This window comes from Hemicordylus capensis, chromosome 17 (genome assembly GCF_027244095.1).
Source record: "Hemicordylus capensis ecotype Gifberg chromosome 17, rHemCap1.1.pri, whole genome shotgun sequence".
NCBI lineage: Eukaryota > Metazoa > Chordata > Lepidosauria > Squamata > Cordylidae > Hemicordylus > Hemicordylus capensis.
Genome location: NC_069673.1, coordinates 3964157 through 3978149, shown reverse-complemented (window position 1 = coordinate 3978149; position 13993 = coordinate 3964157). Strand labels below are relative to the sequence as shown.

The 13993-nt window shown below is 49.7% G+C and overlaps 1 protein-coding gene across 2 annotated transcripts in view; it reads left to right on the top strand.

Annotated features, from left to right (window-relative positions):
* Positions 1 to 13993, top strand: part of GSN (gelsolin) — a 60996-nt gene that overhangs the window by 24781 nt on the left and 22222 nt on the right. The window contains exons 1-4 of one of the 2 annotated variants that reach the window (XM_053282489.1): positions 5567 to 5743; positions 9582 to 9783; positions 10879 to 11033; positions 12897 to 13058. In XM_053282489.1, coding sequence (XP_053138464.1) covers positions 5681 to 5743; positions 9582 to 9783; positions 10879 to 11033; positions 12897 to 13058 — 582 coding nt within the window. In that variant the 5' untranslated portion in view covers positions 5567 to 5680. Of the gene's footprint in view, positions 1 to 5566; positions 5744 to 9581; positions 9784 to 10878; positions 11034 to 12896; positions 13059 to 13993 lie in introns of those variants that run through there. The other variant, XM_053282490.1, reaches the window with a different exon arrangement.

Below are 13993 nucleotides of genomic sequence, written 5' to 3'. Positions count from 1 at the left end.
CAATTTGTAGTTGATCAGCAAAATTTTCTGATTCCCAGTGTTGTCACAACCGCAAGACTACAGTCCTTTGGGCACTCCCTTTATTGATCCACAGGCAAGCCATATCTCTCTGAACCTCCGTGTTCTCTAGCTATAAAACGGGTTCCAGTGAGGATTGTCACAGCTTGTTCCCTAAATCTGTATGGCTGGCCTTCTGTGAATCGCTTATCTCTCAGCCTCTGCATTCCTCAACTGTAAAACAGAAATTTTCATTGGTTTCTTCGGACCAGAGGTCTTTGGCATCTCTGCTGGCCGGCTCTGGAGCTTTGTGCTTGACTTCCTGTGGTGTGGCAACTAGGATATAGGGTTGTGTTTGTGTAGAGGCAGGTTCTCCTAGTGCATGATGTTGGGGAGGCAGCAGGTAATTGTTAATACCCACAAACCACAATTTTGCACTTGGTTCTGCTCTCTGAGCTATTATTTTTCAGCTGACTCTCCTTAGCTCACCCTGAGGCTGGGTGAGTGGGTGACAAAGTGGCAAATGCGGTTCAGTGTTGGCAAGTGTAAAGTGATGCACACTGGGATGAAAAACCCCAACTTCGAGTATACGCTGATGGGATCTGAGCTGTCGGTGACTGACCAGGAGAGGGATCTTGGGGTCGTGGTGGACAGCTCGTTGAAAGTGTCGTCTCAGTGCGCGGCAGCTGTGAAAAAGGCTAATTCCATGCTAGGGATCATTAGGGAGGGGACTGAAAATTAAAAAATGCTAATATTATAATCAGGGGCGTAGCTAATAGAGAGGGGTCCTCTGTTCATCCCTCCCTCTGGCGGCCCCCCAGAGTGAGGGAGATAATGAAGAAAATAGAGATATATGGAGCTGGAGGGCCCTCAGGAGCTGGGGGCCCGTGTTCTTTGAACACTTTCACTCAGTTATAGTGATGCTCCTGATTATAATGCCCTTGTACAAATATATGGTGTGGCCACATCTGGAGTACTGCGTACAGCTCCGGTCACTGTATCTTAAGGAGGAGCTTGTCGAACTGGGAAAGGTGCAGAAGAGGGCAACCAAAGTGAGCCGGGGCCCGGAGCACCTTCCTGATGAGGCTAGGCATCTGGAGCTCTTTAGTTTGGAAAAGAGGTGACTCAGGGGAGACGTGATCAAGGTGTATACAATGATGCATGGAGTGGAGAGGGTGGGCAGAGAGAGATCTTCCTCCCTCTATCACAGCACTAGAACCAGGGGTCACCCCATGACACTGAAGGTCGGGAAATTTAGGACTGACAAGAGGAATTACTTTTTCACACAGCACATAATTAATCTATGGAATTCCTTGCCATGGGATGTGGTGATGGCCATCAGCTTGGATGGCTTTAAAAGGGGCTTAGCCAGATTCATGGTGGACAGGTCTATCAGTGGCTACTAGTCTGGTGGCTGTGGGCTACCTCCATCCTCAGAGGCACGATGCTTCTCAATACTAGTTGCAGGGGAGCAACTGCAGGAGAGAGGGCATGCACATACCTCTTGCCTGAGGGCTCCCCTGAGGCATCTGGTGGGCCCCTGAGTGAAACAGGATGCTGAACTAGATGGGCCTCCTTGGGCCTGATCCAGCAGGGCTGTTCCTATGTTCTTATGTTCTCTATCAATAGCAGATTCTGCAAATCTTAAATCTGCCCGCCTCTGCTCTGATAGAAACCCATGACCATGGAATAGATATTCTTGGCTGTGCATAAATCATGCAAATGAGGGATATTTGTGCACTTTTCCCATTGGTTGTGGCAAGGAAATTCTCGTCCATAAGGACGAGAGCCTTGTATCTTTTTTATGGCTCAAGCTGGATCTCAGGATGTTGAATTCCATGTCCATTATCCCGCTCTTGCACAGAATATGCATCTCTTGTCATAGGAAGGAAGAGAAAGTAGAGGAGGAGAACTGGTCTTGTGGTACTGAGTGTGAATTGCCCCCCTTGCTAAGCAAGGTTCACCTCGGTTTGCATTTGGATGAGGAACTACACTGTGAGATATTCCCGTTAGAGAATGGGGCTGTAGCTCAGTGGAAGAGCTTGGTTGTATGCAGAAGGTCCCAGGTTCATTCCCTGGCCTCTCCAGGAAGGGCTGGGAGCGACTCCTGCCTGCAAGCTTGGAGAAGCTGCTGCCATTCTGTGTAGGCAATGTTGAACTAGGTTGACCAAGGGCTTGACTCGGTATCCAGCAGCTTCCTATGCTCCTAAGTGGAAACACAGGGATAGGAGGCAAAGGATGAGTACTGTCTTGTTGTCTGGAAGGGGAAATAGACATAATTGAAACTCCAATTGACAGTTGCCATGTTACACAACAAGAAAAAACAGTGGATGAATTCAGGACTGGGGTGACACAATGCTGAACAATGCCAAGCCATGATTCGGTGGTAGCATTGTGTGAGCATGGGCCTTAGGCTTGTGCACGCTCGCCGAACTTTTGACATAATTCTAAACTTCCCTCTTGGCTTTTGAAGCACAGTGAATGGACGCTGCAGGCAGCAAAGAGCCTTCGGCAGTGTGTAATTGTGGACAGGGTGGCGCTCCTGCATTGATTCTTGGAGTGAGTCTAGGACTGTTAACAAGCATGCCCCTAGTTTCACTGGTGGAATCTTCAAAGGCACTCATTCCCCTTATCAGATTAGCAAAATATGCATATCTGTAAGGCCTGCAGATAACTTCAGGGAAGAATTCTTGGGATATCTCTGGCCTGGAGCTCTACTGCCCCCCTCCTGCGCCCCCCCCCCGAATCAGGAAGGAAGGGAGTCCTTCATGCCTGCCACGACTAGCCTTGCTGCACCTGCACTTTTCAATCCTGTGACTTGCTCTTCCCCTTCAGGAGTTGGAATGTTTATGAACATGCTGTTGCACCAAAGCCAGTCATCCGATGGGTAACTGGGGAGTTGGCTTTATGGGTGGCTGCCAGTTCATAAATATTAATATGCAACGCATCTATGATGACAACCACACAGTGTTTTCTTCCAGGCTTACTGGAGGAACAGGCAAGAGGATTGCCCCCAAAGTGTGGGAAATGTTGCTGTATGCGCTGCCTCGGCATGGCTTTTTGGCAGCCAGATTGTTCCTGGGGTGGCGCGTGTTATGGGAAGATGGCCCTCTGCGTTTTCAGGCTGTGACCCCTCCCTGCAGCTTTCTGTCCCACGGAGAGGAATACCGTGAGGTCAAGACAAGAACTGAGGATTTTAAAAACATCCAATGAGACTGTCCTTTTATTTATTTGTTTTATTGAAACACACACACACACACCCCGTTTTGTTAACATTAGAAGAAGTCTTGATGGCCGTTTCTCTGCCCCAAAGGGGAGTGGTTTGAGAAGACGTATGTTTAATCGCATCTGTCAGCTCTTGAGGGGAGCAACAGGGGAAGAGAAACACAGTGTTCTACCAGTATCCCCACGAGGCGGGGAGTAAAGCCACAGACCCTCGGACCCCCAAGGCTTCCCCATTGGGAGTAGCCATTGTGGCCCGAATCCAGCCGGCCTCAGTCCCAGCACCACCACACAGTTCAGCATGTACGGTCCTGGAGGTTCCTGCCAGACCGGCTCCGTTCGCTGGTTCTGACTCACAGGGATGCTTCTGGATCAAGCCGGGCGTGTTATGCAATCCGTCGCTTTTGCAGCAGAAATCAGCAGTCCTGTGTGCTTCAGGGAATGGGTTGTTGCTCAGTGGAGGAGCCTCTGTGGGGCAGGCAGGAGGTTCCAAGTTCAGTTTTGCAGGTTTGGGACGTCTCAGTTCAGTTCGGGCTGGGAAAGGGCCCCCTTTGCAGTCCTGGGGAGTTGCTGTTGGTCAGCGTAAATCTGGGGTGGGCAGTCTTAGCACTCCTGATGTTGCTGGACTACAACTCCCATCACCCCCAGCCACAGTGACCGGTAGTGAGGGGTGATGGGAGTTGTAGTGCGGCAAGATCTGGAGGACCGATATTTCCCATGTGGTGTAAGGAGTCCTGGGCGAGGTGGATCTGTGTGATAAGACAGTGGGCTTGTTCACACAACTGAAGGCAGGATAGGAGACACGTCCAGCCTGGGGAGGAGAGCCGGTTTTTGGTTGTGTGCTTGCCGACATTACATAGGAACATAGGAAGCTGCCATATACTGAGTCAGACCCTTGGTCCATCTTGCTCAGTATTGTCTACCCAGACTGGCAGCGGCTTCTCCCAGGTTGCAGGCAGGAGTCTCTCTCAGCCCTCTCTTGGAGATGCCGCCAGGGAGGGATCTTGGAACCTAGATGCTCTTCCCAGAGCGGCTCCATCCCCTGAGGGGAATCTCTTGCAGTGCTCACACATCAAGTCTCCCATTCATATGCAACCAGAGCAGACCCTGCTTAGCAAGGGGGACAATCCATGATTGCTTCCACAAGACCAGCTCTCTTCTTCTCTATTAAGATAGGAGGTGGGGAGAGTGGTTATGTGCAAGGCGGCAGCTGGGTAGGACGGCTTTTCCTCCTCCCTCCGTAAAATGCTGGGTCCAGAATCTGGGTGGGTCGTGCTTTTCCACCCCGACTATCGCCTCCCACACAATCACTCTCTCCTCTTCTTACCCCAACCTTTGCAAACACGCGATGACTGCTGATATCAGGAGCTCAGCGCACATGGTTCTCCCATCTGGCCAGGGGCTCCTCTGACCCTCTTTAGGCTCGTGAGGACAGCCCCAGTTCAGATTGTGAAGATAAGTCACTGCTGAGTGGAAGAGCACCAGCTTTGCATTCTGAAGGTGCCCGGTACATTCCCTGGGGAACCAAGTAAGCGGTCCTGAACTTGATGGACCAGGTCTGACTCAGTATAAAGCAGCTTCACGTCTTTATGTATTGAAGTGATGCTTATTCTCACCTCTGGCCTGTGTGGGGGAGAGCTGGGCTGGCGGTCGTGAGCATGCATTGTCTGCTTTGCTAAGTGGGGTCTGCCTTGGTTTGCATTTGGAGGGGAGACACCGTGTGAGCGCTGTAAGAGATTCCCCTCAGGGGATGGAGCCGATCTGGGAAGAGCAGAAAGTCCCAAGTTCCCTCCCTGGCAGCATCCCCGAGGCAGGGCTGAGAGAGACTCCTGCCTGCAACCTGGGAGAAGCCGCTGCCCGTCAGTGTAGACCATACTGAGCTACATGGACCAAGGGTCTGACTCAGTAGGCGGCAGCTGCTTTCTTTCTGCGTTCGTAAGTCCCGCATTGCCTGGAGGAAACGGCAGGAGGTGGGATAAGAGTTCAGCACCCCTTGCTGCCTCTGCTGCAAATCCCCTCCTGTTCCCACCACCGGGCGGCCGTCCGTCCAGAGACCCAGGTCCCCGCACCAAAGGCCTTATGTAACGGATTGGCTCAGGCTGCACCGTTCTCAGCGGTGGCCTCTTTTCCATGACCTCAGCCTCAAGGTAATAGATCCCACATTGTGCTGAGCAATCCGGCTGAACCCTGGAGGCTTGGCCCGCCCGCCCCCTCCCCTGTTCTCTAAGAACCCAGCCTGTGTGCAGGCGTGTCCAGCTGGGCCTGGGCGTGTCTGGCACTGGGATCTCTGCCAATCTCATGCACGTCTCTGCCGACCGGCTTTTAAAAGGCCAGCCCTGGTGGGACTTCTCTGGCATTTACCACAGGCAGCAGAAGACGACTGGACTTGCTCGAGAGGCGAGGGGGCTTGCAGCCTTGGCGTTTTTGAGCACACCAGGTGGCCAGGTGAAGTTGTGCAGACATGCTGCTGCTTCCCGGATTCTTCGCCTCTCTCGTCCTGGCTGTCGCCGTGCAGGCGACTGCGGTGAGTCACACACAGGCTGGAAAGTCAAGTTCCAGGGGAGAGGGGGGTCGCCGTGTTAGACGCAGCAGGAGGAACCAGAAAGAGCCTTGTGTTTGCTCCAAGCAGGGCTGCTCAACTGCAGCCCTCTTGCACATCGCAAGTGGCCTTCGGCCGAGTCAGACCCTTGGTCCATCTCGCTCACTATCGCCCACACAGACAGGCAGCTGCGTTTCCAAGGTTGCAGGCAGGAGTCTCTCTCAGGCTCAGCCCGATCTGGGAGATGCTGCCAGGGAGGGAACTTGCGACCTTCTGCATGCAAGCAGGCAGGTGCTCTTCTCAGAACAGCTGCATCCCCCCTAAGGGGAATATCTTCCCGTGCTCACATGTAGTCTCCCATTCAAACTTGAACCAGGGCAGACCCTACTTAGCAAAGGGGACAATTCAGGTATGCCACCACAAGACCAGCTTTCCTCCCAAAGACCAGCTCTCCTCCTAGAGACTATTGGACTACAGATATGTTGGATTACACTTGCATCATCCCTGACTCATGGCCACTAGGGCTGGGGATGATGGGGCTTGTAGTCCAAAAACAGCTGGAAGGCCAAAGTTGCACTGCCCTGCCTTAAAGTCTTTATTGGGTATTTTATAAGCTTTTGTGGGCTAGCAGCCTCCTCCTCTGTGCCCCGGTCCATGCAAGCGTATGCCGTTTGGTTTCCAAGATGCCTTTTGGTCTTTAGAATTGGTCTGTTGTGCAGTAGCTAAAAGTTGAAGCTGTGAGCCTGGCTCCCAGTTTGAATGCTTCATCGACCACTAACTCCCTAGATTAGGAGACCTTGATATCTCTCTATAATACCTGGCCTACCTGATCAGCAGGTCGTTTAGATGACTGTGCCCGAGGACCATCTCTGTACATGATGGGGCCGGTGAATTGTCATGCCATCGTATTCTAGGTGCTGCTAGCAATTTGTCTGTGCTTTGCTTTGCTTTGGACACTGGACTTGCTGGTCCAGGTCCGGTGTCTGGCAGCATCTCCAGGTAGGGCTGGGAAAGAGCCCTCTCTGAAAGTTTAGGGAGCTGCTGCCAGCCAGTGTAGACGGTACTGAGCTCGATGGGTGACACCTGGATAGAAGACAGCGTAATATATCCCCTGCTTCATGAGAGGATCCAAGGGTCTTGGAAGGAGCTGGTGGGAATTGGTGTTGCAATTGGCATCGTAAGTGAGAGAAGCTGGCAAAATGGATAGCATTACGCTGGGCATCGATACTGCCAGATCGTAGACAGACCTGCTCCGTAACTCCCCCGTTGACAACAATCTCGCCTGTTGTTGACACAACCAGACAGCTCTTTCTGCAGAGATTGCCGGAGGCTTTAAGTAACCCAAGCCACATAATACAAAACACGGGCCGTGAGTCACGCTGATGTATTATGCAAAATGGCTTTGCCTCAGCTGGGTGTGGCTGGGCCATTATTATTGGACATGATTGGATAAAAAGCAGCATTTAGGCTGCTCTTTGTCCCAAGATGTATTGGAACATACTGCAGGGTGGGGGCCCACCTATTCGTCTCCAGGCTAAAATGTGCAAGGGAGCAGAATTGAGTGTGGCAAGGGTGCTTGCTTCTGCACCCTCCTAACACAGAGGGACAACATAGGAAAATAAGAAGCTGCCAGATACGGAGTCAGACGCTTGGTCCATCTGGCTCAGGATTTCCACACAGACTGGCAGCGGCTTCTCCAAGGTTGCAGCCTTATCTTGGAGATGCCGCCAGGGAGGGAACGTGGAACCTTCTGCAGGCAAACAGGCAGGTGCTCTTCCCATGCCATAAGGGGGCTATCTTACAGTGCTCAAACCTGTAGTCTCCCATTCAAATGCAAACCAGGGTAGACCCTACTTAGCAAAGGGGACAATTCATGCTTGCTACCCCAAGACATAGTGCAGCAGGGAAATGCTTGACTAACAAGCAGAAGGTGGTTGCCAGTTCAAATCCCCACTGGTATGTTTCCCAGAATATTGAAACACTTTACCACAAGACCAGCTCTCCTCCCTCTAAGCGCTTAGGAATAAAGCAAGTATTATTGGCAGATTATAAATCTTCAGCGAGTCTGGTTTTGTCTTTTAACTTGAGGAATGGAGGTAGCAAACTGATGGGCTTTTAAAAATTGGGTTTTAAAAATTTTAATTGGGTTTGTTTTGTTTTAATTGGGTTTGTTTTAATTAATTTTGTTGTATGCTGTTTTATTTGTTCTGTCATTTTAAATGTTGTATTACTTGACTGTTGTGAGCTGCCTGGAGCACAGTATTGTACTGGAGAGCCAGGATATTATTATTATTATTATTTCTTGTTTACACAGTTAGACAGGTGTTATTGACTGGTTTGTTTTATCCAGACAAAAATGTTGCTTTTTTAAATTGGCTGATGGTGATTTCTATGGCCCCTGTGGTGTTGAGGTGCTCTTCAAGGTGTTTTGGAATTGCACCTAGGGCGCCAATCACTACTGGGATTATTTTGGTCTTCTTCTGCAACAGCCTTTCAATTTCAATTTGTAGATCTTTGTATTTTGTGATTTTTTTCTATTTCTTCTATTCTGCTATCACCTGGTATTGCTATGTCGATTATTATTATTTTATTTTATTTTATTAACAACAACAACTTGTGGCAAAAGAGAAACTCAAAACAAAACTTGGAAAAATAGAGTTGAAATGGACCTTGTGGGTCATCTAGTCTGACCACCCATTCCCACCTAGAAGTAGAATCCCTATCTAACAATATCCTTGTTAATGTTACAGAGGTCCTTTCTGCAGTAAACATGTGGCATGTAGCCAATATATACTCACTTTTAAACACTTGTACCCATGAGTAAGGGACCCTGGTTGAGCTCACTTCAGTACGTATATGCATCTTTAGGGATTCAGGTATGGTTCCGTTCTCATACATCAAAACCCTCGTATTTTCTTCAGCCGTGGTCCATAGAGTCCAGCTAAAAGGGTGTTGGCTTGTGCCAAGGATGCTTATCCTTAAGTGTAAACAAGTATTGTGAAACTGGAGTGCAGCAGATCCAGTTGAGAGAACAGAACACCCTGTCCCGGAATAACGGGATGTCGTTCATACTTTCTCGCCCATTAGCTGCGGGAAACTGCAGTGTATCCACAGAGATTATGTCTGCTGCTAGGCACAGAATCTCATAGGGTCAGTTTGACATGGAAAGACATCCACGGCGCAGGAATTCAAACTGTGAGCTGTGAGGGATTTGCTAGCATCCTATGAGTTCCTACTCCAGAGGAGGTTGCCCGCAGCGTCTCTGTATGATTCACCGATCAGGCCTTGCCTCTTTCCAATCAGCCTTACACTTAAAATCAGCCCAGTAGGGGTGTAATTCTGCTACCACCTCCATACGGAACATTCTTAATAATTGTGGTTTTCAATCTGACTTTAAAAAAAAAATTAGTTAATTTTATTACTTTTATTGTATCTGTGTCTATCTTATTGTTGTGAGCTGCCCCGAGCAGTAGTGTACTGGAGGGGCAGGGTATAAATATTTTTAATTGATTGATTGATTGATTGATTGATTAATTAATTAATAATAAATTCCTCCTTCCAATAAGGATGTGTGTCCAGAGCAGTGACTCATGCAGAAAGTCAGCAAAGAGCATCCTCTGAGGACAGATATTACTTCGCTTGTTTTCTTTTGTTTTAAGTGTTACTGCAGATGGGAACTGGTTTCTGGGAAATCTGGCAGCCTCTCTCCAGAGGCAGAAAAGGGAAGAAAGAGGGTTGAACAAAAGCCTCCTTGTATTGCTTGAACTGAACCGAGGGTTTTTGGTGTTTGTTTGTTTTTAAAAAACTTTCCTATCTCTTGCAGCCTGTAAGCATGGTGGAGCACGCTGAATTCCTGAAAGCGGGGAAGGAGCCAGGCCTTCAGATCTGGAGGATTGAGAAGTTTGACTTGGTGCCAGTGCCAAGAAACCTCTACGGGGATTTCTTCACCGGAGACGCCTACGTCATCCTCAACACCATCCGGCAGCGCAGCGGGAATCTGCAGTACGACCTTCATTTCTGGCTGGGTAAGAAAGGCTGGTTGCTATTCGGCATGATGTCTGCGTGGAACTCCCATGTCCAGGAGGAGTCTACCTCTGAATAAAAATAATGCAGAAGGGCAGTTGCCTTCCTGCCCTAATTGTGGTGGGCTTCCCAGAGGAATCTGATTGGCCACAGTAGGAAACAAGGCACTGGACTTGACAGGCTTCTAGGAACAGAGGAAGCTGCCTTGTATTGAGAGACCACTGGTCTGTCTAGCTCAGCATTGTCTACACTGACTGGCAGTGACTCCTCATGGTTTTAGGCAGCCGTCTTTCCTGGATATGCTTGGGAAATCGAACCTGGTGCCTCCGGCATGGAGAGCAGACGCTCTACCACTGAACTATAGGACTTCCCCAAGCATATAAAACTGCCTTTTACGAGTTCAGACCATGGTCCATCTAGCTTAGTATTGTCAACACTGACTGGCAGCAGCTCTCCAGGGTTTCAGGCAGGAGTTCTTCCCAGCCCTACCCAGAGATGCTGCCAGGGAGTGAACCTGGGGCCTTTTGCATGCCAAGCACACTGAGCTATGGTCACCCTGGGAGGAGAGCTGGCCTTGGGGTAGCAAGCCCGAGTGGTCCCCTTTGCTAAGCAGGATCTGCCCTGGTTTGCATTTGGATGGGAGACTACATGTGTGAGCAGTGGAAGAGCTTCCCCTTAGGGGATAGAGCCGCTCTGGGAAGAGCATCTCTGTACTTGCAAGCAGATGGTTCCAAGTTCCTTCCCTGGCAGCGTCTCCAGATAGGGCTGAGAGAGAATCCGGCCTATAACCTTGGAGAAGCCGCTGCCGGTCTGGGTAGACAATCCTGAGCTAGATGGACCAAGGGTCTGACTCTGTAGAAGGCAGCTTCCTAGGTTCATGTGTACCCAGCTAGAAGCCTCACACATGATCATTTCCTCCCCGAACAAAACCCCGAACCTTGCTTTTTGTTCACAGACGATCACAAAACAGAAGGATAGCTCCTGAGCTTGGGGAGGACGTACCCCTTACCCTACGAAGATCGTGAGAGCAGCCCTGACGTAGGACAAACAAAGAAAATAACTCTAACGCCTGCATTTCCTTCCCTTTCGGTCCCTAGGAGACCAGTGCAGCCAGGATGAGAGCGGATCGGCAGCCATTTTCACCGTGCAACTGGACGATTACCTTGGCGGGAAGGCAGTTCAGCACCGAGAAGTGCAAGGACACGAATCTTCCACTTTCCTGGGCTACTTCAAGTCGGGCATCAAGTACAAAGTACGTGCTGTGTTGGCGTCTGGCGTAGCAGCTGGGGGGCCGGATCTGAGCTCATTAGCAAAGACTTCCTGGCCTGCTCTGAGTCCAGCAGGATCCAGTAATAGTTCCCCTCTTTGCCAGTGGCTGGGAATAAATTCCCACCCAGATGTTTCCAAAAAGCCGAGTCTTCGCCGTTGAGATCTGCAAGCCGTGCGTAAGAGATGGCCGTCTGCAACGTTGCTGGCAAAGACGGCTTGAAAAGGAGATTAGACAAATTCATGGCGGGGAGGGGGTCTATCGGTGCTGTGGCTGAGGAGCAAAAATAGGGGAATCATTTATTTAATTACTTATATACCTCCTGACGTGACTCCAAATGATCTAGATTCTAGGCGGTTGACTTTGTTGGCTGATCACTGACTCCCAAGAGCAACTGTGGGGAAGAAGATGGCAGACCAGATAGACTGCTTTGTTAAATTTTGTTGTTGTTGACAAGCGGTATATAAATATTAATATTTAGGTGTTTCCAGTTTTCGGTCTGATGAGGGACAGTTGCCCCCAAACAGGACATGCCTCACAAACACTTCCTGTAGTCGAAGTGGAGGGCTGTTGCCATCCGTTTTTGCATAATACTTTGTTTAACTGCTTCTTGGGCAATTCCAAGGGCAACAGAATCAGGCATGGCACCTGATTCCGTTGTCCTTGGAATGGAATCAGCTAACTTTTTCAGTGATTTTATTTGCAAGCAAATTTTCAAGTTGATGTTATATATACCCACTGGCAGGAGAACATCTGCTTTAAGGTCATATTTTTACAAAACCTTTATTACAGAGATAGTGTCCAAAATGTGCAGAATATGTCCGTAACGGAATCAGAAACTATGTCCCCAAATTCTGATTCCGACATATTTTGCATGTTTCAGACACGATCTGTAATATTTAAGGAGTTTGTAAACATATGACCATATAATAGGAGATGCTCTTTTGCCAATAAGGTCGTGCCATTTCCGGGGCAGGGAGGGTGGTGGGGGAAAGGCAGGGTTGAACCCACCTTCCCCCCAGACTATCAGTTGTCTCTTCTTTGGTGCGCCATCGTGCGCCTACACAAACTCTGCTTCTCCCGGCAGCACAGCTCGCTGGAGGCTGGGAAAAGGAGTCCCAGCCTCTAGGTATCCCACAATGCACCACACAACGAGCCTGACTCTTTACTCCCGCCCTTAACCAGGGTTGTGTGTGTGCTCAGGCTGTGTGTCCACAGAGTCAGGTGCTTGGGTGTAATCACCCAAGAATTAAATATGTTTGTTTAGTGAATAGGCAAGTTCACATGGTGGTAAACTAGGCAGGAGATTAGTCTTACCCAGTTTGGGAAGGTGGACATGCCCTTGTTTTGTGAGCCTGACTTAGATATAAATAAGGAGGCAGTGGGGATTTGGCTCGTCTGTCAAGTCCCGGCTGGGAAGGGTAATTTTTCCCGCCTAACTTGTTCAAAAGCTGGGGATGGAATCTGGGTGGGGCGCACCCACCCTACGCAGCTGGGGCTTGACAGACGAGTAAGCTCCCCATCTCCGACCTTGTTTTTATCTAAAACACTGTCGCAAAACAAGAGTGCTCCCGAACCGTGTACGACTCGCCTCCCATTATGGTCGTGTGAACGGCCTCAACCGGTAAAGCTGTAAACAAGAATAAAAAGAGCAATTTTGCCCCGCCCTGTAGCTGCTTCCAGCCAAATAAGAAGAGAGCAGAAGATCACAGCTCTCTTGGATCATGTCGAGTTTGGCCCAGAAATTCCATTCCCCGTTTGAGAGATCACTCGGAGACACTCGGGGAGACCAAACCAAGTCCGCCATTTTGATGCAGGCCCCACCAAACTGTTTCTTTGTCCTTCTAGGCTGGTGGTGTGGCTTCCGGCTTCCGGCACGTGGTTCCCAACGAAGTGACCGTTCAGAGACTCCTCCAGCTCAAAGGCAGGCGGACGGTCCGAGCAACCGAGGTTCCTGTCAGCTGGGACAGCTTCAACACCGGAGATTGCTTCATCTTGGATCTGGGCAGTGTGAGTTTCTTGCCTCTCTGATTCCCCACTAGTATGTTTCCCACCTATATTGGGCAGCAGCGATACAGGAAGATGCTGAAAGGCATCATCTCATACTGCATGGGAGGAGACAATGGTAGACCCCTCCTGTATTCTACCAAAGACAACCACAGGGCTCTGTGGGCACCAGGAGTCGACGCCGACTCGACGGCACACTTTACCTTTATTGGGAGTGGGACATGCACATGAAGCTTTCTACAAAGCATGCACTTGGTACCCGGCTTGAGGCAAGCTCATCTGATGCAGCAATCGCTGGGCCGGTTCTCACAAGAGAAAAGTGGGTCAGAGAAGCGTCCTACCTGGCTTCAGAAGCTGTGCGTCCTCCCAGATTTTGAACGTGTGTTTCAAAAACCTAGGTAGAAGGAAGGGGAAGTGATGATGTGAGACCCAAATGCTGGATTCGATGGCTTTTCCTCCACTGATAATATGCTGGGTATGACAGGGCCATCTGACCCAGCATTTGGTTCCCACACTTTTCGTTCATGAGAACCAAGCCGCTAGTTCCCAACTGGTACTGCAGGATGGCTGGTTCCAGCCTGAAGCAAGCTACTCCCGTAAAGCATCCCCGGCTTGAGGCAAGCCATATCTAAAAAATAGAGGCCACCATCAGAGACAGTGGCCTGGTTGGCACAGCATTTAAATCCGGTAACCGGCATGATTGTGTGAGCCTACACCAAGATGGGAATCTCAGATTCAACTCAGAACACAACCAACTTCTATAATCTTTTAATTTTTTTATTATTATTTTTTTCCATTTATATCCTGCTCTTCCTCCAAGGAGCCCAGAGCGGTGTACTACATACTTGATTTTCTCTTTCACAACAACCCTGTGAAGTAGGTTAGGCTGAGAGAGAAGTGACTGGCCCAGAGTCACCCAGCTAGTTTTATGGCTGAAT